Genomic DNA, 26743 nt, shown 5'->3' with positions numbered 1-26743 from the left:
TCTTGTGGCCGGTAAAAACTTATCACATGTTGATGAAAAGCGAAAGTGGCGCTCCTCCCTTGACGATAGTTTTTCTTGGTCTACGAAATATCGATCTATCCCGTGCAGTTGCAATTTGTCGATATCTGTTTGTTAGTCACTAAACTGTTGACTTGTGTACATTTAATCAAGCCACGACATCAGAAACACTCATTCTGGCATCAACCATTGCAATAGCCTTCTGACGGTCATTTTCGGGGAGGCCAGGTTGACGCCCCATGCAATTTTTTCAAACTTTTTTTGTGTTTTTCTTACCAATGGTGTGTTTTTGAACGTTAGTGAAACAAAAAAATAAATTTTGTTTTTAAAGTACAGATACACAAGGTAAAACATCAATTACACGTGGAAAGCTAAAATGGCGCGAACTCGATCATCCAGAAAAAAAGTAAGACTGTTAAAAATTACAGGTAAAACTAAGGATTAAATATCAATGATGTTTAAAAAAAAAATTACAGAAAAAAAAAAAGAAAAATTGAAAAAAAAAGTGTTGCTAAACTTTTTGGGCTCAGTATACATATTATATACCTTATAGTAAAACATAAATAAAACAACAGTATACAAATGGAAAAAAAAACCTTATTAAAACGTGTTGCATCAGAATTGCCTTGGCACCTACCTGCATCGGGAACATCCAAAATGAATAAATCTAGAAGCAAACATACTGAGCCAAATACATGGACCCTGGTTCCTTAATTGTTTGGAAGGACACAATTTACGAAAGCATTGCATAGCTGAAACAAACATTTTGAACAATTCCAAGACCGAGTTAATTTAACTGAGAAAAACTTTGGGAGAATTTCTTCATTATCTCCATTTCATCTGGACTGATGGAATAAAAAGGGTACATTTTAAAAATATACAGACGAAATACTAGGATGACAGATTTTGAAATTATATATAGTAATGTCAACTCAAATATATGATGGACAATAGATGGTGTTCAGCACCAAATTCAGAACTGTCTTGGTCGTGGTGGTCTGTTTTTACAAGGGGTACAATCAAAATCACGTGATGGATATACACACACCGGAAGTAACAGTCGAGCAGACCGCTTGAAAGGTAAGTAGTCGTATTAACTTGTTTATATCAATAAAATTTAATAAATAAGGTAGTGCACCGAATGTAAGATACTATCTAGTTTTGAAATACACAATTATCCTTGCTGGAAAGCGTGCAGTTAATGCGAACACTTCGACACAGTTCCAAAATTTCACCGTCGAAGTGTTTGCAATAACTGCACGCTTTCTAGCAAAAACAATTGTGTATTTTAAAACTACATACCATCCGACATTCGGTGTGCCAACTTATAAATCAAAATTTAATTGATATAAACAAGAAAATGCAACTACTAACCTTTCAAGCGGCGAGTTCGACTAACTTCCGGTGAGTGTATATCCATCACGTGATTTTGATTGTACCCCTTGTTTTATACGACTGCAAATTATTTATCGTATAATAGTATGACATCGTTGTTGTGTTACGAAGATAGTTGGATTCTGGACAACAACTTGAGTATAAGTGACAGTGTATTGATCTCTATGAACCACAACAGGAAGGTTGGGATTGACTTTTGGGGTTATTTGCCTAACTGCTGAGGAAATAAGGACTAAAACAGCCATTTCAGGACAATGTTTGGTGTATGCATTGTACCACATCAAAAGGAAGGTTGGGATTTGATTTTGGGGTTGTGGTCCAAACCACATAACTCAAATTTTTGAACGTGGGGGTTCTTTAATATGCTGAAATTAACTCTGTGGATTTCGTCCAATCGGGGTTCAAAATTCAACTTGGATTGATTTCAACAAAATTGAATAAATGGGGTTCTTTGGTATTCTGAATCTGTGTACTAGTACTAGATTTTTTGAATTTTGGCTCTGTTGTCGAATTAGTCTAAATTGAGGTTGAATGGGTCCACAATTTAACTTTGTTTGATTTCATCAAATATTGTACTCTTTGCATTCTTTGATGTCCTAAATTTAATATGACAAACAAAATGTGCTAAGATTGCCATTGAGACAAATCGAACCAATATATCCTCTTCAGATTTTGAATATTGGATCATAATAGATAAATATCGGATTTTGAAATTTTTATGTTAGACCACATTCCATCTGTTTCAGAAACGTTTGATATGTGAAATCACAGTGGTACGGTCTACTGTTTGAAATTTACTGATCGCTATCAGATTTTTTTTAAATAACGAGGTAAGCTTTATAGATCTTTATGGCCCATTTATAGGCATCATGTTTTCTGGTCTGTGCGTCCGTATGCAGTTCGTTCGTCCGTCCGTCTGTCCCACTTCAGGTTAAAGTTTTTGGTCGAGGTAGTTTTTGATAAAGTTGAAGTCCAATCTACTTGAAACTTAGTATACATGCTCCTAATGATATAACCTTTCTAATTTTAGTGCCAAATTATAGTTCTGACCCCAATTACACGGTCCACTGAACATAGAAAATGATAGTGCGATAGGGACATCCGTGTACTATGGACGCATTCTTGTTCAAGTAGGCTTTGTATACATGTTTATTTTTTAGAACTTCCTGGAAGTTTTAATTCTTGGTGTTCTTGAGTATGCATATGCTGTGTCAAATATCTAATCGAAATCCAAATTCAGAGCTGTTTCATGCTTGAGTGTAGTGCCCCGACTGTTCAATGTTCCATTCTATGTTGCGCAATGATGAGCATTTATTATTGGTATAGGAAGCAGGAATATCCAGATAGAGAGAACCCCGACTTTCTATAGAACAAGAGTGCACTCGCTTAAATGTGTCGCCACCTTTACTTTTATGTTGATATTGTCCTAAATATAAAGCTTTTAATACTGCAAGTATCCAAGAAAATGAGGTCAAGGTCAGATAAACCAAACCGGAAATACATATACACCTTACAATCATTCAATACACCACATATAGATGACCTATTCTTTATCGTTTTTAAGAAGCAGAGTTCAAGGCCAGATGAACCATGCCATACATATGTGTACATCCTACAATCAATCTTTGCATTATACATAATTCATGTATTACTTAAAAGAAACAAACGTAACCATGAAAACTTAACATTGACCAATGAATCACGAAAATGAGGTCAAGGTCATGATTCCTGCCAGACAGACATATGTACACCTTACAATCATTCCATACAGAAATATAGTTGACCAATGGGTTATAGTTTAAAAAAAATAAAACACAAACACTGAGCAATGAACCATGAAAATAAGGTCAAGGTAAAAATAAAACTGCCAATCGTCAAATATTTCCATACACCAAATATGGTTGACCTATTACTTATAGTGTTTAACAAAAAGACCAAAAACACACAGAAATTTAACTTTATTCACTGAACCATAAAAAAATGAGGTCATGGTCAGATGACACCTGCCAGTTGGGCATGTACAACTTACAATCATTCTTTGTACCAAATATAGAACGCCTATTGTTTATAGTATCTAATATATAAACTTAATCACGAAACTTTAAAATATGACCTTGTTCACTCATCCATGAAATGAGGTCAAGGTCAGATGAAATCTGTATGACGGGCACGAGGGCCTTGTTAGGTACGCACATACTAAATATAGTTATCCTATTACTCGTAATAAGAGTGAAAATTACTTTACAAGACATCTTAACTTTTTTTCCAAGAAGTCATTGAACCATGAAAATGAGGCCAAGGACAATGAAAAAAATTATCTGATTGTATATGTTTTACACGTGCTCGATATCCATGCTTTTTTGTTGATTGTTTACTATAAGGTGACAATCGATAAACTTCTGCTTTTAACGAGAAGGGTCATGCTAAGGTCACGTGCATATACAGAAAATTGCTGACGAATTGCTTCCTGGAAGCAAGCAATTAAAATAGTGCAAACTTCTTCTAAATGTGGACAAATTAAAGAATTTTCTTCAGAAAAAGGTATATGTACATAAGTTTTATATTGCAAACTATCCATTTTAAAACATCATATGCATCATTTTTTTTAATTTGAGGTTTCATATGAATTTAAGATTAAGTCGAACACGCCTGCTGCAATTGTAGTTCGATCTTACAACCTGTCAGAGTGTTGACAGGCTAGTGACAAAAGTGAATTACTTAGTCCACTCCGTCTCGGCCACTAACAAACTCATAAAAGTAGAGTTAGACACAAACTTTTGCAATATACCGAGAATAAATCTACAGAATATTTATGCAGATAAAACAATAAACAAAAAATATACACTGGTCCCAATTGTTGAACAGCATAAGTAAATCTTTATCGAGGATGATAAAACGTTCTTTCCCCAAGCACTTGGAGTGGGAAAATTTCGTATCACTCTATGGCTCGACGTTAGGTTCCAATCATTTGCATCAGCAAGGTAATAAAAACCATTATGGTCACATTGCAGTACTTGAAAAGTCAGTTCAAAATACCAGGTTAAATTCAATTTTAGACTTGTCTCATCATTGGAAATAGTGAGCTAGACCGAATTCTTCTGTCCCTATATTGCATATATTTACTAATTTACATTTGCTTTTTATTAATTTTGCAATTTTTAATTTTTTTTGCAATATAAATAAAAAGCAAATGTAAATTAGTAAATATATGCATTATAGTGACAGAAGAATTCGGTCTAATAGTGAGCACAAACGGGCATATACTCTAAATTTCGAACTCATTAATTGATATTCATTGAAATTTGAAACCGTTTGATCCATCAGAGTAGAGGCCAAAAAATCCAAAACAACCACTTGTATGCAAGTTGTGTGACAATGTCGCATATAGAACAAGGAGTACATTTCCATTTGAATATTACATCTTAGATAGAAAAACGTGCTGTCTGTCATATCATTCTGTTTCTCGTTTATTTTGTAAAAAAATCTGTGTTTTTATTTTCCTTCTTTTGAGTTGTGTCACATTTTGTCATTTGGGTGCCTTTTGTCAAACTGCTATGTATCGAATGAAATTTATCCGATCATTTTTTATGTTTTTTGAAAGGGTCAAAATATTATGTCAAAATTAATCGAGTCAAATTAAGTTTATACAATGTGTTCTGTACCACTTAATAAATCGACGTCAAATATCTTTTATTTTATAAGTTCGTAGTCTTCAATCAGACTTGGATGGAGTGTTGTCTCATTGGCACTCACACCACATCTTCTTATATATATATCTGTATATAGAAAAAGACAGAGCAAATTGCCAATTTTCACTCAAACAGTTATTCGCGTTATTAACCACACATAGAACAAACTCACCAATTATTGACTCATTATTGTGCAATGGAACATCAATATTTCCCCCTCTATTTAGTTAATGAGTAACACTCACTTTCACTTGGAATATAAACATGTCATTACTAACAATTATAACTGTATAAAAAAGGAATTAAATCTATAAATATCAGTTTAAATATAGACACGGTTACGTTTATTGATATTATATTCCAGAAAGACATTTAAACATTTATATTGGTATTCGCCATTTTGGAACTGGACAGGCTTTAAAAGGTTTGGACGGTATGTATTTATACACAATTAACTTTGATTATTGATTCTCCATATGTTTTCACAACATTACCAAACTATTTAATACAGCTGTTATTTTCTTCGTGGTCGCGTTCTCGAGTACAGCTAGGAGCTGCTATATGAGTTCACTTGCCAACCAAATACATTCAAAAAGATTTTTGCAGCTTTTTCAATTAAACGGCTGACGTGATACTATCCAGGAAGAGTTAAAGATTGGCTCTGACAAAATTATATGCATTTCTTTGTACACTGCAGGGTCGGATCCAGGTGGAGGGTTTTGGGGGGTTGTAACCCCTTTTTTGAACGATCAATGCATTTGAATGGGGACATACATGTATAGTTGGACCCCCCCCTTTTCTCCGGGGTTGGGATCCCCTTTAAAAGTGACTAAATTTGCCACTGCACCGTGACCTTTCCCGTTAAAATTACGACTGTAGCTCAAAGCAGGATTAATTCATTTTCATATTGTAAACAAAGTAATGTCCATTATTTCCATGTGCAACTTTGTCCATATTATATAGATATTTGTATGAAATTGTCTGGTTAAAAGGAGGTTATTCGAGGTCATATATACATGGACATTTTTTTTATTACTGTTGATACTAAAGTATGTCCTCCAAGGGAAAAATACTATGAAAAATATTCGGCAGGTATTTATGTTAATGAGACAGTAATCCAACAACAAATATTACCGAAATGCATCTGATAGGCAATATCCAGTCTTGAAAAAAGACGGGTGTTATACAATATGTCAAGCTGTAAATAATAGTGTAATACTTACACTTTAAAGTACAATGTAGTACAGCCAAAGAATGGTACACTTGACCAATATTATCTTATATCTATACTGTTTATGTACGTACGACAGAAATTACTGATCAAAACTGAATGGGGATCAAGTAAATGAAATATATCAAATAGAGAGGCATCCAGCTCGATAAAACCTATAGTACATGATAGACAATCGAAAATCAAATTAAAACCTTTCTTAAATAATTTCTATACAGTTCCAATCTAATGAAAATATATAATAGAACTCTGATTTCATCCGTATGAAATAAGAGTTCTATACTGATTTTAATTAGATTGTATATAATTCACGTTGTGAAATATTCTCAAACTACAAAACTGAATGTTTGCATAATAATGTCATGTGCAGTCTTAGAACTCTTATTAAAGATAAAAACTTTTGTTTTTTTAGTGAGGAAATATAATGGATTCTAATGGGCTGCTGTACAGGGGTTTGCTGCTACTTCTGAAACTTATTTTAGCCTTTTTCGCTGTTTTAGCTCTGTGCTATATTTTTATTATCGGTAAGTGCACCCAGGCATAGAAAAAATGCAATGTAATTATAATGTAAGCTTAAACTCTTGCGACACATGGATTTTAAGGAGATTTGGGAATACGAGACAATGAGGTACTACGTAGTTTCACCCAAACAACATAAAAATACTTAACACATAAAAACCTGGAAGTAACCATATGACCTTTATGGATGGTCAATCTTTCGTACAGCAAATAATATTTTATGTTATGACAAATCATGTCACCACTATATTGAACTACATTTGGGTTTTGAAAATGTACCATCGACTCGTAAAAACAACTAAAAAACATAGAATGATCAAATATTGATGTGATGAAAGCACCGATGGTCACCCCTATATGATGAAATTGATAATAAATACTATATTTACATTAATAAAGCAATCACGTGATGGTCAGTAGTTAATTTAATTTGTACCTTTGAAATATGTCAAATAGAATCATAATTGACTGAATTTTGGAGAGAACTAATAGTAAATGTGTGTGTGTGTTTTTTTTTTATTTTAATAGAATTATTCCAAAGACCAGGAAGGGGAATAGGTCATTATATATTATTTCTATCTTAGCATCTGCAGATATCAAACTATATATCGACAATACCGTTTCATGCAGTGCTCATGTACAATCCGTTTTCTTTTGCAGTTACCAGAAAATGATTGAAATAACTGAACTAGAAACGCAAAGACTACAGTTGTTGAAATCCACGTGATCACTGCAATATTGTGCTTGCTACTGGAGATTCATATAGATTGACTCGAGAAAAAAACACTGAAACAATTGTTACATGATAATATATGCTACAAAAAAGAACTTGTTTTAAATACTCTTTATTTGAGTCAGGTGAAATAAATTGTTCTTGGAAATATTTCTTTTGTATTTATAGTATCAGCTCATTTCTATACAACAACAAGCTAGTATTGATTTTGCAGCAAAACAATGTGAAACGCATGATACATTGATATACACTACAGTTAATCATAGACTCTTGCCAAATGAATTATATCAACTGAAAGATGTACATATTAGGCCATGTGATACTGCTGTTTAAGTTTTCATACATAAAATACGAAAGTTCAATATTGGAAAATTGAGTTAATCTCTTCTTACAGAGTAAGGTGTTCAACAAACCGTCGCTACCGATTTTTACAGATACAATTGAAGGTATATTTAAGAAAAAATTAAGAAAATGTGCTATGAGTGCAAATGAGACCACACTCCATCCAAGTCACACTGTATAAAAGTAAACATTATAGGTCAAAGAACGGTCTTCAACATGAAGCGGCTTGGCTCACATCAAACAGCAAGCTTTTAAGGGCCCGAAATGACTAACAGGAAAACCAAAGGTCTAATCTATAAAAAAGACTAATGAACCACATCAACAAACGACAACCACTGAACAACAGGTTCCTATCTTAGGAAAGGTGAAATTTTATATAAACGGAATCTTTTTTGTATGCATAAGACGTACTATATGGGTAAATTAGATGTAAAATATATGCAAGACTAATACACAGTCATTAAGTATGATTATAATCCTTAGTATGACAATGATTTGATAGCAATTCATTACAATTATGCTGGCGTTGACAGGAGCAAAATTTAACCATCGTAGTATTATCAAGGGGTATTCTGAGAGATATTCGGAGAGAAAGAAGCTTAAACTAGTTCATTCCAATTCACCAACTAAGCTGGCATTGTATCATTGGCGTTTTTATCTACAGCGAAGAAAAAATGTAATACAATAGTCAACAGATCATCCTCGGTAAATTCCTCCAGAATGCCACGTTGTCACCCTTTCAAAGCTGTTGACTTTATATTGTTTTCTAACTTTAGACAACATCAATCAATTTTATGAAAGAGAAGCGAAAGATACCAGAACGACATTTAAACTCATAAGTTGAAAATATAAACAAACAACAGTATAAAAAACACACAACACAACGCATAAAGACTGAGCGACTGATCTTATGTGCTCTGGAAATATATGCATATCCTGCTCAGTATGTGGCACCCGTCGTGTTGCTCGTACGTGTAAGTACAAACCTAGTTATATTAACTAAGTATAATTCGGAAGGTCGCATTCTTGGAAAAGGGGACGGGATTGTGGTTACGACAATTGGAACATGCTGTTGTCATCTGTGAAACAGACATTCCACAAAGGCCAATCAACTGGAAATGGCGTCCGTGAAATTTACGAAAGAATTGTTTCAACTTCATCACTTGATACTATTGGTTTGATAACTGACTAGATTGTTAGCAACATTAAACATCTATCAAGGAAATCATTAAAGAAAATATATAACTTTTGGAATAACTTTTCAACTGTGAGATATATACTTACTTGTACTCTGTATGCCTGCACTTCTGGAATTTGGCGGCGACATAGATATGGGAAGTTAACAATTGAAATAATCTTTTTTGTCGAAAAGTTTTGTTTTCAACCGACCCTCATGCCTTGTCAATTTCTGGATGTAAGTCAAGATATGAGGCTGACTTAACTGTATCTTGTATATTTTATCCCAAGTTGGATGGGATAAATGCGTTCAACATAGTCGACAAATTTTGAATTATTTAGTAAGAAAACATCATTTATTTAGCGGAAAGTGAAACTTATTCACTACTTGAACGCTTATTACTATTAAACACAGATCATATTCGAATTTGGGCTGTGATGTCAGTATTATTGTTCTCGAGTTATATCCCTTAAAAACTGGAAAAAAGGATTCCGTTCTCTAACTTTAATTCCTCACCCAAATGATCCCCAATGTCATGAAACTTAATTGTGCTTTACTGATAAACACAGATCAAGTTCGAATTTTGGTAACATCGAGCTATGTCTCTTCATTAATTGAAAATTTGATGAAATTGCTGTATAATTAAAAGCAGCGGCATCCAAATCTATAGTCCAAATAATTATGACGTCTTGAAAGGCTATTAATTAATTATATTTTTTTTCTTTGACGCCTTACTTCGAACTACCAAATCTAGAGGACACTTTTTTTTCATTATTAGATAAAGTGTGACGAACAAGTGTTTAGTTGGTTATTTTGCCGTGATGCAACTTGAACTCAATTAAGTGTGTATTCTTGTGTGTGTGCTGTCTTGTTTGGTGTCTACGTTTCACTCGTACACGGAACGACAAATGCCAAGTATACTCTTTAACAGGGTTACCCTAAAAATCTCTGGTAGCGTGATTAAGGGAATCCTGGTCACATAAATAAATAAATGGATCCTGGTATAGTCTGAACGAAGTCTTGCAAGTTAACATAAACACAAAGTCGATTAAAAGTTCAATACTGTATTATTCAATAATCCAAACTACATGTAACAGTAATATAAGTTTACAACATCTAAACTGCAGGCTCAACAATACGGTGGTATAATCATAAATCGGAAGTACACACCTCTCGTACACAAAATCGTCTCCCTCGTATATCGTATCTCGTCTCCCTTCTCACTATCTATTTCTCTCTTTTATACTACTCTAGTAACCTGATTACAATATGGTTAAATGACTCTGAACAAAGAAATATTCTACAGGAGCTATAAAACAGGGACGAAAGATACCAAAGGGACAGTCAAACTCATAAATCCAAAACAAACTGACAACGCCATGGCTAAAAATGAAAAAGACAAACAGAAAAACAATAGTACACATGACACAACATAGAAAACTAAAGAATAAACAACACGAACCCCAGGAGCCCGAAGCCCGGAGCCCGGAGCTAAGGTCAACCGAAGCTAAGGTCAATCGAGACACCTGTATAAACTTAGCACAGGGGCACCAGCTGATTAACATGATTGATCTGACATTTAACAAGTACAATCTGATTGAAGGCGATAAACATAGATTGTAAGGAATTACTTTATAACAGTTAATGCGGCTAAGTAATTAATCTAATTATATCATGATCATAAAACCCAGTGATGCATGTAATAAACGAAAAACGTTACAAAAGATAACATCAAATAATACAATATAGAGAAAAACTCTAATCATTCAACAAATTCATGTAACCCGACTGAATAGTGAATGGGAGAAAACATTCTATTAATACCCGTCAGAAGTGCTTTTCTGAAAAAACCTGCATTGGAAAAACTACAACATAAAATCTATCTAATATCGGTATTGAGAGTTAAACTCAATATTAACATATCAACAAATCAAGTTTTTATTCAGCGTTGAACTTGAAATCCATACAAAGTGAAAAAAATAATCACTGTTCATGTTGTGAACCAGACTACTCAGAAGAGGTGTGCCTACATTGGCTGAATTTATATTACAGATTACAGATTAATTTTCGGTCCTTCCTATTCCATTCAAAATCAGGACACCTCTGGTATTTAGCAGTATTACATGATTTCTTCTTCAATGTGAAAATAGAAAAGTTAAATAAGGATGGAATCAGACGAAACTCTCACAAATGGGAATTCAAATGAGTTTGATTTGTCTATTAGAGAAGCAGAACTTAAGAAAATTGTTATACATGAATCTATTGATCAAGAAGCGGAGGCCAGAATTCTGGTTTTGTACACTGGTGGTACAATTGGAATGAAATCAAATAATCAGGGAGGTATAAATGAACTTCTGCAATTACATGTATACATAACTTTGGATTATTGTTCTTGACCTCTGTCATACATTAAAGTAACACCATTAAGGGAAAACGTTGTTAATATCTTATTTAATCCGTATTAAGATATTCCAAAGCACTTACATAAGAATTTAAGACCAGCAACTGAAGAAATCATGAGAGACTCCTTCCTGTTAAATCATGGCATTGTACCAAGTTTTCACGAAAAGCCTATACTGTATTAGAAGTAACCTTAAAGGACTCATGCCTGAGCTGGTACTTTGCTAGTCCAAATAATTATGACGTCTTGAAAGGCTATGATATTTTTTTCTTTGACGCCTTAGGACATGTAGGAAGGAGTCAAAGCAATAAGATAAAATAGCCTTCCAAGACGTCATAATAGGGCTATTCACGGTAAGGTCGACCATATTGGATAGGGGGCAGATTTTCATAATGGAAGTAATAATGGTGTGAAAAATACGGGAAAACATCATTAAAATAGGGCAGTTGCTTAGAAACATGCATAGGAATCGCTTTTTGTCTGCCATTACTAGATATCACACAGGTTCCCGTTAAATTTTGACACCATGAAACAAAATGTCTGACGCCACAATGGAAAAGAGATTGTTGTATGCGTCAAAAGTTCAAGCGGACGTGTCAGCCATGATAAGGGTTAAAATTTATTCTGAATTTCCTCCATTTTATACAGCCTAGGGTATACAACTTATACAAAAGATACCAAAGAGTTATTCAAATTGACATTGCCATGGCAAAAACATGTCATAAAAACCAAAGCTGTTCAAAACACAACAATGAGAAATAAAGACTGAGTAACACAAACCCCACCAACATTGACCAAAACCCAGGGGTGATCTGAGGTGCTCTGGAAGACTAAACAGATCCTGTTCAACATGTGGCATCCAGTGGTCCAAGGACACAGTTATCGTCCTTTGGTTTTCGTTGTCTACGAATATAGTCCCTAGTGTAAAAAGTGTATAACTTGCATGTTTTATTTGATACACTTTCCAAATTTATTTCTTGATATTAAATGCATGAAATATTAAGTAGGAGGATGTATTTACATGTTAAAAAAATTTGGGTGCTGAATCTTTATGTTAAGTAGTGATTTGGTCCAGTTCAAAAAGGTCAAATTTTATCACGTCTGAAGCTGTCAAATTGAATTTTACACCCCCTTAACACAGAATTGTCAATATTTTGAGTTAGAGCTGGTAGAAGTTTCTATAATTTTGATATTATTTGTCTCACTGGTAGTACACTACACTGTAAAAATCTTTTTGAGAAAGAGCAGGTGCGATTTTTTTAATTTGAATTTATGGTCTAAAAGAAATGTACTACGAAATAACTGTGTTCTCGGGACAGTGGTGTTGTTCATATTGTGAGTACAAACCAAATATTCCATAACACTCAACCAAAGTGGATGGCGACTGTAAAATTTTGTTAACAATTGTATATTGAAATGATAGAGCATTAGAGAATCGCTTTATTATGTTAAAAAGCTGACATAAGAATTTCAAAATATTCAAACTATTTGTGTCATTTAAGCTTCAATTAGGCTCATGGTACCCTAGTTTCAATAAACATGAACAAAAATTATTGAGACATGGGGTATTTATCCATGAAATTTTCAGCATACAACAAGGTCTATTTACCCTCATTTCAAAAAGCTAATTTCATATTTTAGGTCCTTTTTGTCTTGCCTTTCAAGACATAGGTGTTGTTTATTGGCAGCTTTTGCATCTTAAATGTCTTAAAAGGCGGCATCATAAATTGTAAGTTTTCTGGATATGAAGCCATGTTGAATACTTGTTAAAAAAGAAGTTTTCCAAATGACATTGTGATGTCCTTAATTTTAAGTTGTTCAGTAGTCAAACATTTGTTGTCCAATTGTTAACTTTGGTACTGGTAGTCATATTCTGTTATTCTCAATAATAATTTCCTTTTTTTTCAGTATATGAGCCAAAAGCAAACTTCCTTGTAGGTGAGTTGAAACATCTTCCAATGTTTCACGATGTTGAGTATGCTGAGAAATATCTTACATCAGATGATGCAGATTACCTTGCAATGCCGTAAGTCAATTATAACATATGTAGGAATAGCACCTTTGCAAATAAAAGAGGCGGAAGTTTTGTATTAAAAAAAACCCATAACATTAGAAACATTCATGCAATACATTTTTGTTACTGGTACAAATGTATTTTGTATTACATGTATTTAGAAATCAAATGTTTAAGTGCACAGAAAAATCACTCATGAATGTTATTTGTTCATGAAATTGAATCAGAGCAAAAATAGGGTGAATACTGGTGATAACATGCTAAAAAATGCTAATTTAAGATCCTTTCAGGTAAAAAAAGGTAAACAATTCAGAGGAAATTTTGATTATATGATTTTTGATAAAATATTGTATAGTTTTGATTTAAAATATGCCATCTTTATGGGACAATGATGGGTTATCAATATGCTTTTGAAATTTTGCAGTCACAGACCAGACACTAATATTTTGAGAACTTTTGCATATATATATATATATATTCTATTGGCCTGCAGTAGAAATTCTTATAGTGTAGTAATTTTACAACACTGGGTGACACTAATGTGTACTATATTCTATAAGTAAAATTTTTCTTGAAATAAGCCTGTTTTTGCAAAAAATAATATTGCACGTGAGTGTCACCAGGAACATATATATTAGATATAATGTTCCCAGGTGTCACCAAGGCTTTGCTAATTTTCACATTTTTTAAAGCTTTTCTTAAGACTCTTGAAAAAAATGTGGTTAGTAATGATATCAGACAAATGTGCAATAATTTATTTTTCAGGGCCAATTATTCCTCTAATTTCTTCCTTCTCCTTTGCCAGATTTCTGGATTTTAGACAATTTTTGGCCCTCTTATATTACCGGTATAGCTTTACTAAATATTGAAATTTTTCTGAATTTCTTTTTTGACACTTTCTGTTGTTGTGAGAGTGTTTTTATTATTTAATCAATGAGTAAACTGAAGAGCTTTTATCTGCTTAGGAAAACAGCAGAATCGAAAATTTATAAAAATAACCCCAGATCATATAAATATGTAATAATTTTTAGCTAAAAGCAAATACATTCTGTCTTCTAATACATTGTAAAAATTATCTCTTTTCAAAGACTAGAACGTCCTTCTTGGTATGTTTTGGTGTTTATTTTGTGGTACTCACTGTGCTAATGAATGAGGGTTTGCATGGGGACCAGGAGGTCTTCATTTATATATTCTATAACCTTGTAGAACATTTTTTCTCATTTATTTTTATCTTTATTATACCCCATGGAACCATAGGGTATATTTTGACCTGTCCGTCAGTCAGCCTATCTGTCAGTTCTGTTCTTGTCATCTCAACTCCTCTATAACCACACTACAGAATTTTATGAAACTTAGTAGACAGGAAATTATGATTAAATTTTTATTCTAGGAGTTATGGCCTTTGAACTTAAAAAATTTTGGCCTAATATATACTACTGCATCAGTTTGTCATCCCAACTCCTCTGAAACCACACAACAAAATTTCATGAAACTCTGTAGATAGTTAAAACATGCCATGTATATTATGTAGATGTGCATATTGACTGGAAGTTATAACTAAATTTTTATGCCCCATTTATGGGCATTATGTTTTCTGGTCTATGCGTCCGTTTGTCCGTCCGTTCATTCATTTGTCCATTTTCCGTCCATTCGTCCTGCTTTAGGTTAAAGTTTATGGTCAAGGTTGTCTTTGATGAAGTTGAAGTACAATCAACTAGAAACTTAGTACACATGTTCCCTATGAGATTTTCCTCTAATTTCAAGGTCTACTGAACATAGAAAATGAGTGTACTGGGGACACATTCTTGTTATGCTAGGAGTTGTTCTCCTTAGAAATCAGAATTTTTGCCTAAATATACTTCTGCAAGAGTTTCAATTATGAATGTTATTGCAACTATTCTGTCACCACACAACAGAATTTCATGAAACTTTGTAGATAATAAGGACATAATATTTAGATGTGCACGTCTGCAAGACATTTTTATCAAATTTACTTTTGTAGGAGTTTTATAAGTCTTTCAACTTAGGAATCTGGTGAGATTTAGTTTGCCCAGTCAAGTGAGTAACAATGTTGGGGCGTGGGGTCTGTGAGCATGCTCAAAAAGGTTCTTTAATTTCTAATATTTTTATATCAGCACCCCTTTTTCCTCTATTCTTTAATGGTTTTGCCTATTGTTCACTTTCCTATATTGTTGCCCATATTTCTCTATTCTGTAACTGTTAACCCCATGCAGATCCTCATGAATGCTTCAATGTTTTTTAAAATTTAAATAACACATTGAAATGACTTTGGCAGTAACACAGATTTTATTATGTGTATTATTATATTTGTAAAATAAGTTACAATTTACAACAATACTTGTATTAAATAAACTATTTTAATATATTACCAACTTTTGACTGACTGCAGAGTATATGATTTTTAGACAGGTTACCTACTCTGTGATAGGAAATTTAAGTAGGTCTTACTTCTTTGACATTGTGATTGAACTTGAGGCCTTTAGTTACAGGAGGTATAAAGAGTTAAAATACCAGATTTATTTCATATCAGGAATTTTTTTACTGGGAAATCAAGGTTTTTTTTTTTGGGGGGGGGGGGTCAAACATCGAATCGTTATATGCACTAAACCTAACTAAACCTAAACAGCACAAGGTTTACATTTATTATAAAAACATTTCCAGATTCCCTGGAATCATTTACTAACCTACTGATGTTTATATTCTGAGGTTAGAGGTCAAGCTTAGTTTAAGGGTCCAGTTTAATCCTTGTCAAACTTTTCGTAATGGTCTTCAGGGTAAAATTGGTCTAATTAAGTGCTGGTATATATTATTAACCATTGAACCCCCATTTCTACTGAATATCAAGGTCAAAGATTCAGCTATAGTTGAAGGTTAAGTTGGTCAGGTCATTATATAACCATAGACTGGGTGTATTTTTTTCATGCTCAGTATAAATTCTGGTGAGTTTCAAGGTCATATGTAAAAGGTCAGAGGTAAAATTGATTTATCATATATTCTGTTACAAAATTTATTTGGTGACAATGAGATGCTTTGCTTTGCAGTTTAGACTAATACATTTAATGTGCATTCTGCATGCTTTGTATAGTTTTTCATTGTACTCAGCTTGAAACAGATAGAAATTCTTGGCACAGTCTCACAGTCTACCTGTTTTTTAAGCTTTGTACAAACAAATTTTATATTTCAAGACTATGTATAGTTATTCTACATTTGTTCTACATTAGTAATCATGATATATTATAAGAAGATGCAACAATTTATGGATTTTTTTCTACCATAATTACGTAAATAACAGTTCAGTAAATTGTTGCATTACTTCTACTGTAAAATCAATGTACGGTAATTGTGCACTACCCTTAGAACTACTGTCAAATTATTGCATATAATATTATCTGTCTGATGAACTCAGGTGCTCTAGAAGGGAAAGCAGTAACAAAATCAAAATTGCTTATGACTTTAATATAACTTACTTCACTTCCAACATAATTTGTTTTTACGTTTCAATTAATACCTTAGAACTTTAAACAATTCTTAATAAAATTAAAGTTGTAAGAAAATAAGTTAACACCCACATGTAAGTCTGTTGCTATTGATTTTCACCTGCCAATTTGCCAATATATATTGCATTCAAGCTATTTCTGTCTCCTTGACGGAGTCAAAAAGCGAGACATAGGTATGCTGTTTCCGGCGATGACGGCGTCAACAATGTATTAGTTTGTGATTAGGTCTAGTTTATGGTGAATCACAGGCGGTAGGTCAATCATATTTGGTATGCTGTTGTATAAGCATTGGCACATCTCATTGCCATGGAGATTATTTGGCCCTGCCCCCTCAGTCATGGTCTATTGACTTCAAAACTTTTTCTTATTTTACATGTATTAGTTTGTGATTAGGTCAGTTTATGCGGAACCACAAGTGGTAGGTCAATGATATTTGGTATGTAGTTGTGTAAGCATCGCCATATCTCATTTCCATGGAGATAATTTGGCTCTGCCCTCTTAGTCATGGTCTGTTGACTTCAAAACTTTTTCTTATTTTACATGTATTAGTTTGTGATTAGGTCAGTTTATGCGGAACCACAAGTGGTAGGTCAATGATATTTGGTATGTAGTTGTGTAAGCATCGCCATATCTCATTTCCATGGAGATAATTTGGCTCTGCCCTCTTAGTCATGGTCTATTGACTTTGAAAATTTTCCTGATTTATCATATTAGGTCAATTCAAGGGGAACCATTAGTGGTAAGCCAATGTTAATTGGTATTCAGTTGTATAAGCATTGGCACAGTCACAGTCAAATGACTTTGAAACTTATCTTAGATTACTATTAGTTTGTGATTAGATCAGTTTAAGATGAACTGCTAATGTTAAGTCAATGATATTTGGTATGCAAATTTATTGGCATTTGCAAGTATCATTTGCATGGAGATTATATAGCCCCACCCCCTCTTATTGACTTTGAAACTTTTCTTTAGTTTACTTGTTAATGTTTGTATTTAGATTTGGGAACGACTTATTATAAGTCAATGGTCATGATGGTATTTGGTATGCAGTTGCATGTAAGCATTGGCACATCTCATTTACATGGAGATTGTTTAGCCATGTAACTCAGTCATGGTTCATTGACTTTGAATATTTTCATAAATTGTGTAAGATGTGTATTGCTATTTTGATTTCAACATTTGCATAATCAAAATTACAAAAAGGCGAGACATATCTCTGTGATAACAGTTTAGAACTGTTAACCTGATATTCTGACTCAGGTTGCATGTTTGTTTTGGAAATGCATTCGAATGCTGAATTTATATAATGTTTTTACCACCGAAACTAATCATATGAGAACAACAACTACGGCAATTCTGCAAACACTCTAGACAAAGTCTTTACACATGATTAAAAAAATTATCACTAAAACATACTTTATTCTATATATATATGCACATTCATATCTAACTTCTACAACTGTAGAAACATTATAGGAAATATAATGTAGAAAAAATTAATATAATGAAAGGTAAAAGTACAGTTTACAGTATATTACTACATGTATACACATGGTGATTCATTTAGAAATCCTACATGCTTCCATAAGTGAATCACAATGAAAAAATGGGATTTCTGGTGATTGAAGTTGACAGTAATATGATTTGCAACTCTGCCATTTATTATTTTTGAATATGCTGATAGATATTTCAGAGTGAATAACAGTCAAAATAAATTACCCACCATAACCAGCATTCAAAGAGAATCACCAACAACTACCAGTATACAGAGTGAATCTCAAAGAATCACCAACAATCACCAGCATTCAATGTGAATCACCCACCATAACCAGTATTCAGAGTGAATCTCAAACAATCACCAACAATCACCAGCATTCAATGTGAATCAACCACCATCACCAGTATTCAGAGAAATCACCTACATGTAAAATCACAAGCAATCGTCCATAATTACCAGCATTCAGAGAGAATCACAAACAATTACCAGTTAACAGGACGAATCACCAACTTTAACCTGCATTCAGAGAGAATCGCCAAAAATCACTGACATTCAGAGAGAATCGCCTAAAATCACTGACATTCAGAGATAATCACCTACATGTACAATCACAAGCAATCGTCCATAATTACCAGCATTCAGAGAGAATCACAAACAATTACCAGTTAACAGGGCGAATCACCAACTTTAACCTGCATTCAGAGAGAATCACCTAAAATCACTGACATTCAGAGATAATCACTTACAAACGCCCACAATCACCAGCTTTCAAGCTGAATCACCCACCATCACCACTTTCAGAGAGAATAACCTACATTCACTGGCATTCAGAGAGAATCACTTCCAAATACCCACAATTACCAGCTATCAGGGTGAATCACCCACCATCACCACTTTCAGAGAGAATAACCTACAATCACTGGCATTCAGAGAAAACTTACAAACACCCACAATTACCAGCATTCAGAGTGAATCACCCACACTCATCAGCATTTAATATGAATCCATCATACCCACCAGCATTCAGAGGGAATAACACATTATCACCAGCATTTAGCTCGAATTACCAATTATCACAATCATTAAATATGGATCATCAACAATCACCAGCATTTAGTATGGATCATCCATAATCACCAGCATTTAGTTTATATCACCCACAATCAACAGAAAAATTTGATTGAATGACCCATGTTGTCATCAGAAATGAATTTACATTTTACAAACACCAGCAGTGAAATTGTGGCATACCAGTAATCTTTTATCACCAGCATTCAGAGTGAATCACCCACAATCATCAACATTAAAATTGCATCATCCACGAACACCAGCAATGAAATTTCATCCCACAAAATCACCAGCATTTAGTTTGAGTCACCCACAATCACCCACTCTCATATTGATACCCCAACAATCACCCCAATCAAAGTGAATCACCAACAAGACCTACCATTCAGTATAAAACATTGCCACTATTTGTAGATTTTAAGTGAATCACCAACAATATCTAGCATTTAGTATGAAAAATCACCTTTATTCATAACTTTCATGTAAATTATTACTGTAGTAATTAACATTATTGGTATATTTTCATAGTTTTTATAACCATCCAGATCCAGATGTGAATAGGTAAACATTCTTTGTTGTTCACTTAACTTCTAACCATCCTTGGAAACTCAAGATTTTCTTTTGCATTCCTTTCTCTGTCGTTCTGATGTCAATTAGAATAAAATCTATGTTGTGGTAACTTAAAGAAAAGAATAAGTTGTCATAAATACACCAATTTTGATTTAAAAAGATAATTTTCTACAAGATATATATTTAAATACAGTATCAAATTGATATTTTATTTATTTCTGGAAAGGAAGCACAAATATTTCCTGCAGATACATTGCACTAGGAAAAAAGTGATTGAACCAATCAAAATCATTGTTCTATTTGACTTGAAGATGAACAGAGAAATGAATAGGAAAAGACAACCCTGGGTTTCAATTGAGGACTAAATGTATTAACATTTTGAATGGCTATTTTATTGTTGTATGATTTCTATGGCTCCTAATTTTATAGTTGGTTTCCATGGCTACCTAATGTTTTTGTGTTGGTGTCTAGATGGTAGTTGTACTTCTTTGTTGTTTATTTCATAGAATGCTGACAATAAGGGCAGACAACTCTATTGTCTAAAATATTGTCAGTAACAATAAAAATTGATAACTGTTGAAATTAAAATTGCTCAGTAGAAGTAAGAAAAAAATCAACTTGACTCAACTGAGGCAAGTAATTTTCTCATGTGCAATTTTAATTTCAACAACTAACAATTAATATAAATTTATATAGGAGTATGTACAGGAATATATGTGGACTAGTAAGTGTCCCCTGCAGTTTGAAAGTCTTTATGTATATACTTATATGTACTTATTACCCATGCATGGATTTTTTTTCAAACATACTGAAACTGTGGATTAAAAAAATCATTATTAAACATGGGATAACAGTTTTTTGTGGTAAAATGTAACCCAGCCACTATATAAATGTTAAACAAAAATAAATATTTTCTTTAGGATTGAATGATTTGGACACTACGAAATCAATTATTTACAAAAATGTTATTTTTTTCTGTAATCCACAAAAATGAGTACCCACTAAAAATTTCAGAATCCACAGTAACTTTGTTATGGTGAAAATTCTGTGTAAATGATTTGTCTTAAATTAGGGTGGTACCTAACACCTGAACTAAAATTAATTTGGCTCGTTTAATTTTCTTAAAATTTTGACAAAGTATTTACTTTGAACTTTTGACAAAAATATAAAAGTTTCAAAAAAATTGAACCAACCGTTTAATCTTTTACACTGGTTATATAGCAGTTTGACAAACACTTATTTTGATTATTGAGAAGCTTAATATTCCCTTAACAACACAACGTAATTAAAACGTTTAGCTGATTTTACAGAGTTATCTCCCTGTAGTGTTAGGTACCGCCTTAATAATGTAATTAGCCATTTAACACTATAAAGCTGAAAATTTTATTTATTGTACCTTGTATCCTTCTTGCCTTGTAACGTCTTTTCATCTCTTGGCATCCATCTTCTATTGATATACTAAAACATATTTACCGTAATACAAATTTTCATAATTATACCCCCGCTTTAAAAAAGGGGGGATATACTGTTTTACCTCTGTCTGTCAGTCTGTCCGTCCATCAGTCCGTCCGTCCGTCAGTCAGTCAGTCAGTCCGTCCCATGAAACTTTCGTCACATTTTTCTCAGGAACTACACATCCACCCTTTCTGTAATTTGGTATCAACATTTATATATGTCAGCCATACCGTGTGATGCGTTTTCAGATTCATCACTTGACAACTTCCTGTTTACCGAACACTTGTCTGATTTTACACATGATAGCCAAGTTGAAAATTTTCGTCACATTTTTCTCAGGAACTACAATACAAGGATTTCTGAAATTTGGTTTCAGGATTTATATAAGTCAGCTATACCGTGTGATGCGTTTTCAGATTCATCACTCGACAACTTCCTGTTTACCGAACACTTGTATGATTTTACACATGATAGCCAAGTTGAAAATTTTCGTCACATTTTTCTCAGGAACTACAATACAAGGATTTCTGAAATTTGGTTTCAGGATTTATATAAGTCAGCTATACCGTGTGATGCGTTTTCAGATTCATCACTCGACTACTTCCTGTTTACCGAACACTTGCATATTTTTACACTATTAATATTATCCACTTGCGGCGGGGGTATCATCAGTGAGCAGTAGCTCGCAGTTTCACTTGTTTGTTTACTCTTTAGTGTATGCTTAGATTAATTTACTGAAACTTTATTGGGATTGAATTTCAAAAGGTATCTTAAATCATTGAATTTAAAGATCTACCATTTCATTATCATGATTTTGAATTAAATTGATTGAACAAAAAATATTACAAAAATCTTATACATAAATTTTCTAGTATGCTTGGATAAGCTGACTACAAACTTTACACTGTATTTAAGGTGAATGAGGGCTCCCTTTTAGTATTGAAAATGTTCTTACAACAATTTCAATATGCAAACAGAGTGGTGTGTCATGTGCCTCTAGCACAGCTGTTTATTAGTAACTGCCAAACTAAAAAGTAAAATCACAAAAATACTGAACTCAGAGGAAAATCAATTCGGAAAGTCCATAATCACATGGCAAAATCAAATAACAAAACGCATCAAAAACGAATGGACAAGAACTGTCATATTCCTGACTTGGTACAGGCATTTTCAAATGTAGAAAATGGTGGATTGAACCTGGTTTTATAGCTAGCTAAACCTCTCACTTGTATGACAGTCGCATCAAATTCCATTATATAGTCACCGATGCGTGAACAAAACAAACAGACATAATAGGTAAAAATGTCAAAAATAGGGGTACAGCAGTCAACATTGTGTTATCATCTTAATCACTATAAAAACAAAAATGTAACGAAGAAGCACAAAAAGGCATACATCAAATTATTTGTCTATGTAAGATGCACCCATCAAGGAAGGAGGGTATGGGTACTGGTGTAAAATTGCGCGTTTGAAATTCGCACAGGTAGACATGAAATAATTTTGTCGTTCAAAGTATGACGGGATGCATAAATACAGTCACGCAAAATAGATATAACAAACACTGACTTAGCAGTTAAAGTAATAATAATAAATAAAATAATAGTGTGGTTCAAAGTATGACGTGATACATAAGTACAGAGTCACGTAAAATGTATATCACAAAAAAAGTTGGTTAACAGTAAAAGTAATATTAATGAATAAAATAAATTTGTCATTCAAAGTATGACAAGATACGTAGGTACAGAGTCACATCATAAAATAATTTTGTCATTCAAAGTATGACAAGATACATAGGTACAGAGTCACATCATAAAATAATTTTGTCGTTCAAAGTATGATGGGATACATAAGCACAGAGTTACGTCAAAAGGATATCTCTAAAACAGACAACAGTAAAAGTAATATTAATAAAGACAAATAAAAGAATAATATAACACGTAATTAAGATGATAAACAACGTCAGTACGCAAAATCTATACTTCAAGACCATCGTGTATTATTTGTGAAGTTGATACGGAATATTTATCAACAAGTTCTGGGTACCTTCCGATGAACTTTTTTAGAAAAAGGACGAGACGTTCTTTGACATACCCCTGGTTCATCAACTTTCTGCTCAGACACTGGTGACGTTTTACAAATTCTGAGTAGGAGCTGCAAGCTCTTGAATACCGAATAAGTTGGGAAATGTATATTCCATATGCAGGTGAAGTTGGTATGTTGCTACTAAGGTGGGGGAAATTGATAATTTCAAAATCAAAATCGTCTCGTTTGTCATAGATTCTGGTACTAAGATGACTGTGTATGTCAAATTCGAGGTATAAGTCTAAAAATGAGGCGGATGAAGCCGTGTCTGTTGTCTCTTTAATTTCTAGTTCTGGTGGATATATTAATGGAACCCAATCAGAAAAGTTTGGATTGTTAATGGAAAGAACATCATCAATATATCTGAAAGTGAAATTAAATAACCTGGCTTCTTTGATCTTCTTGTTTTTGACAAGTGTCTGAAGGAACTCTGATTCATATGAAAACAAGAAGAGGTCAGCAAGGAGAGGCGCGCAGTTCGTTCCCATAGGAATGCCGACAGTTTGTTGAAAAAGTCTACCTCCAAACTCAACAAATATGTTGTCGATAAGAAACTCCAGCATACTGACCACTTGTTCTTTTGTGTAGCAGGTTTTACCTTTTTGTTTGTCACTATTAACGAAATATGCCTTATGAAATCCCAAAGTAATAAATTTATAGCGTATGCTACCATTTTTATGTTGAAAGGCATTGTGGATTATTTCTTTTAGGCGATTTTTCAATTTCACATGGGGAATGGTGGTATACAGGGTTGAAAAATCAAAAGTTTTGATAGAACTAATTTCAGAAATAGACCGAGATTTAAAATTGTCTAGAAGTTCTTTAGAATTTTTAAGAATCCACATATGGTTAATACCACTACGCGAGTAAACAGTTTCACAGTATTTCTGAAGACCCTCTTTCACTGCGGATAAAATTTTAGTCAATCTAATGGACAATTCTTTAGTGGAACATGAAGATGAGCCAGCAATATACCGTTGTTTGTACGGAATTTTATGAAGCTTTGGTATCCAATACAAACAAGGTAAGTCCTCCGATTTGGTGTTCAATGTAATGTTTATGGAAGCCATGAAGGACTTATGATTTGCTAAAATCTCATCCTTGTCAAATGATATGTCTTTGTATGTGGGATTACCTGAGTGCTCCTTTATACCCAATTCTTTTACAAGACATTCGTAGTAATACGATTTACATACAAAGACAATATTATTTGAAGCTTTGTCCGCAGGAACAACAACATACGTATCATGAAGAGATGATAGACATTTCATGGCCTCTTTGTCTCTGAAAATGGACTTTGGTCGATCGTTAACACAGTTTTTCAACTTGTGAATGCGACGTTTTATCAGAGACCTGATAGTTTTAACCCATTCTGACAAAGTGTCCAGTTCAACTTCTTCTCGTTTAGCCCATGCTCTGGCGTAGTCCTCAATGGAATCCATAATTATTTTGAAGTTATGGTTCCAATTGATGTGTTGGGGTTCTCTAAACTTAGGACCATGAGAAATCACCTTTCGGAGATTTTCATGTTGAATTATGTTTAGATCTCCAGTTATAACATGACCAGAGGGGCTGTAATTATAAGGCGAGTGGGAACAGTCACATGTCGGAGGGCTTTTTAAGTATTGTTCTAAGTCAAGGTCCTGCAATGCTTGTTTATAGTTAAATATTTTAGGTGCAATGGTTTTGGTGTAACTGTAGGATACAATAGGAACAGATTGATTTTGAAAATAAATAGGAATTTTAGATGTTACCTCCTTGTGATGTAGAACGTTGCCGAGATTGATTGCATCAATTCCTCTATTGGCAAAATCAACAGGAAGGAATTTCCTCTTTTCCTCATGTAAAGGTTCCGATCTTACTGGTTTGAAAAGTCGGAAAAGAGCTACATCACAAATAATACTGACTAGTCTGTATATTGTAGAAAATGTATTGGTGCCTCCTTTGTCAAGTGCATAATCTCTCAAACGTTTTAGAAAATTAACTGGCAGTGAAAAGAGAATAGTTCTTATGTAATGTAACCCTAGTGGATGATGAAGATGTGAAAGAAGGTCATCAAAGCTCCCAGAGAGTGATCTAGATTTGGAAGACTTTTTAACATTAGGCCGATGGTAATGTTTTTGCCCATGACTACGTTGTTGTCGTAAGGTAGTATTAAATAAACTCATTACATTAATATCACTGCAGGCAGGACTTGACAAATTTCCTACTCCTTTAATATTGTCATTGCAACCATATGGCATTGCAGTCCCTAACTCCCTTATCCAGAAATTTTCTCTATCTTTGCGGAAAGGAGTACTTAGTACAGGGCTATTTGTGTGGTGATAAATTTTCTCAATGATGCGTACTTTCATAGATAAAGAAGGATCATGGTCCGGTTGATTAAAATGGTTATAAAGAACTCTAAATTGAGGATCTTTATTATCAGACCGGTGTTGATTCATTCTTTTACGCAAAGTTTGACGAGTTTCACCAACATAAAGTAGTCCACACAAAGTACATTCGATTCCGTACACGACATTGTCCGTGGAACAGTCCAGAGGCTCGAAAGATTTAGTATAATAAGTTTTAGATGTTAAATTACTAGTGAAATCAGGAGTCGTGATTAACATATCACATGTCTTACATGTGCTCCTTTTTCCTTTTTTATACTTGAATTTAATTTTGATTTATATAGCTTTTGCAATTGTTTGAATTTGCATATTTTGTTCAACTTAAATTCAAATTTACTCAAAAAATTGTGAGTAGGATATTATATTATTTCTAGGCACCTTTCATTAGAAGAAGAAAGACAATAGATTGATGATAGAATATATGTATCATGACCACTCTTGTTTTATATGAAGTTTATGCAGTTTAAAAATTGTAGGTTTCATGAAAGACAGGTAATAATTTGACGGTATCCTTACAGACAGGTAATAATAAGACTAGAGAGTCAAGCTGGCCTAACAGTTTCTTATTAAATGTAATAGAAGAAGCCTAATAATGTTTGAAAAAACTTATACACCATACCCTGTCTAGAATTTTAGCAGT

General features: G+C 33.4%; 1 protein-coding gene and 1 long non-coding RNA gene across 5 annotated transcripts in view; both read left to right on the top strand.

The window, feature by feature from the left end:
* The first annotated feature begins 1067 nt into the window (after positions 1-1067).
* LOC139514167 (uncharacterized) lies at positions 1068-7623 on the top strand. 3 transcript variants are annotated; one of them, XR_011662579.1, is made up of 4 exons: positions 1068-1098; positions 5467-5535; positions 6746-6857; positions 7513-7623. It is a non-coding gene; the product is annotated as an uncharacterized lncRNA (long non-coding RNA). The 3 variants fall into 3 exon arrangements; XR_011662580.1 differs by lacking the exon at positions 1068-1098 and adding an exon at positions 1577-1595; XR_011662578.1 differs by lacking the exon at positions 1068-1098 and having other exon boundaries at positions 5410-5535.
* Positions 7624-11237: 3614 nt separating this feature from the next.
* LOC139514161 (L-asparaginase-like) overlaps positions 11238-26743 on the top strand; it is a 38434-nt gene continuing 22928 nt past the window's right edge. The window contains exons 1-3 of one of the 2 annotated variants that reach the window (XM_071302946.1): positions 11238-11444; positions 13414-13531; positions 20132-20164. In XM_071302946.1, coding sequence (XP_071159047.1) covers positions 11270-11444; positions 13414-13531; positions 20132-20164 — 326 coding nt within the window. In that variant the 5' untranslated portion in view covers positions 11238-11269. The remainder of the gene's footprint in view (positions 11445-13413; positions 13532-20131; positions 20165-26743) is intronic. The other variant, XM_071302947.1, reaches the window with a different exon arrangement.

The sequence above is a fragment of the Mytilus edulis genome, chromosome 3, assembly GCF_963676685.1.
Source record: "Mytilus edulis chromosome 3, xbMytEdul2.2, whole genome shotgun sequence".
Classification (NCBI taxonomy): Eukaryota; Metazoa; Mollusca; class Bivalvia; order Mytilida; family Mytilidae; genus Mytilus; species Mytilus edulis.
The sequence above is the reverse complement of the archived record's forward strand: the minus strand, read 5'-3'. Positions and strand labels throughout refer to the sequence as shown.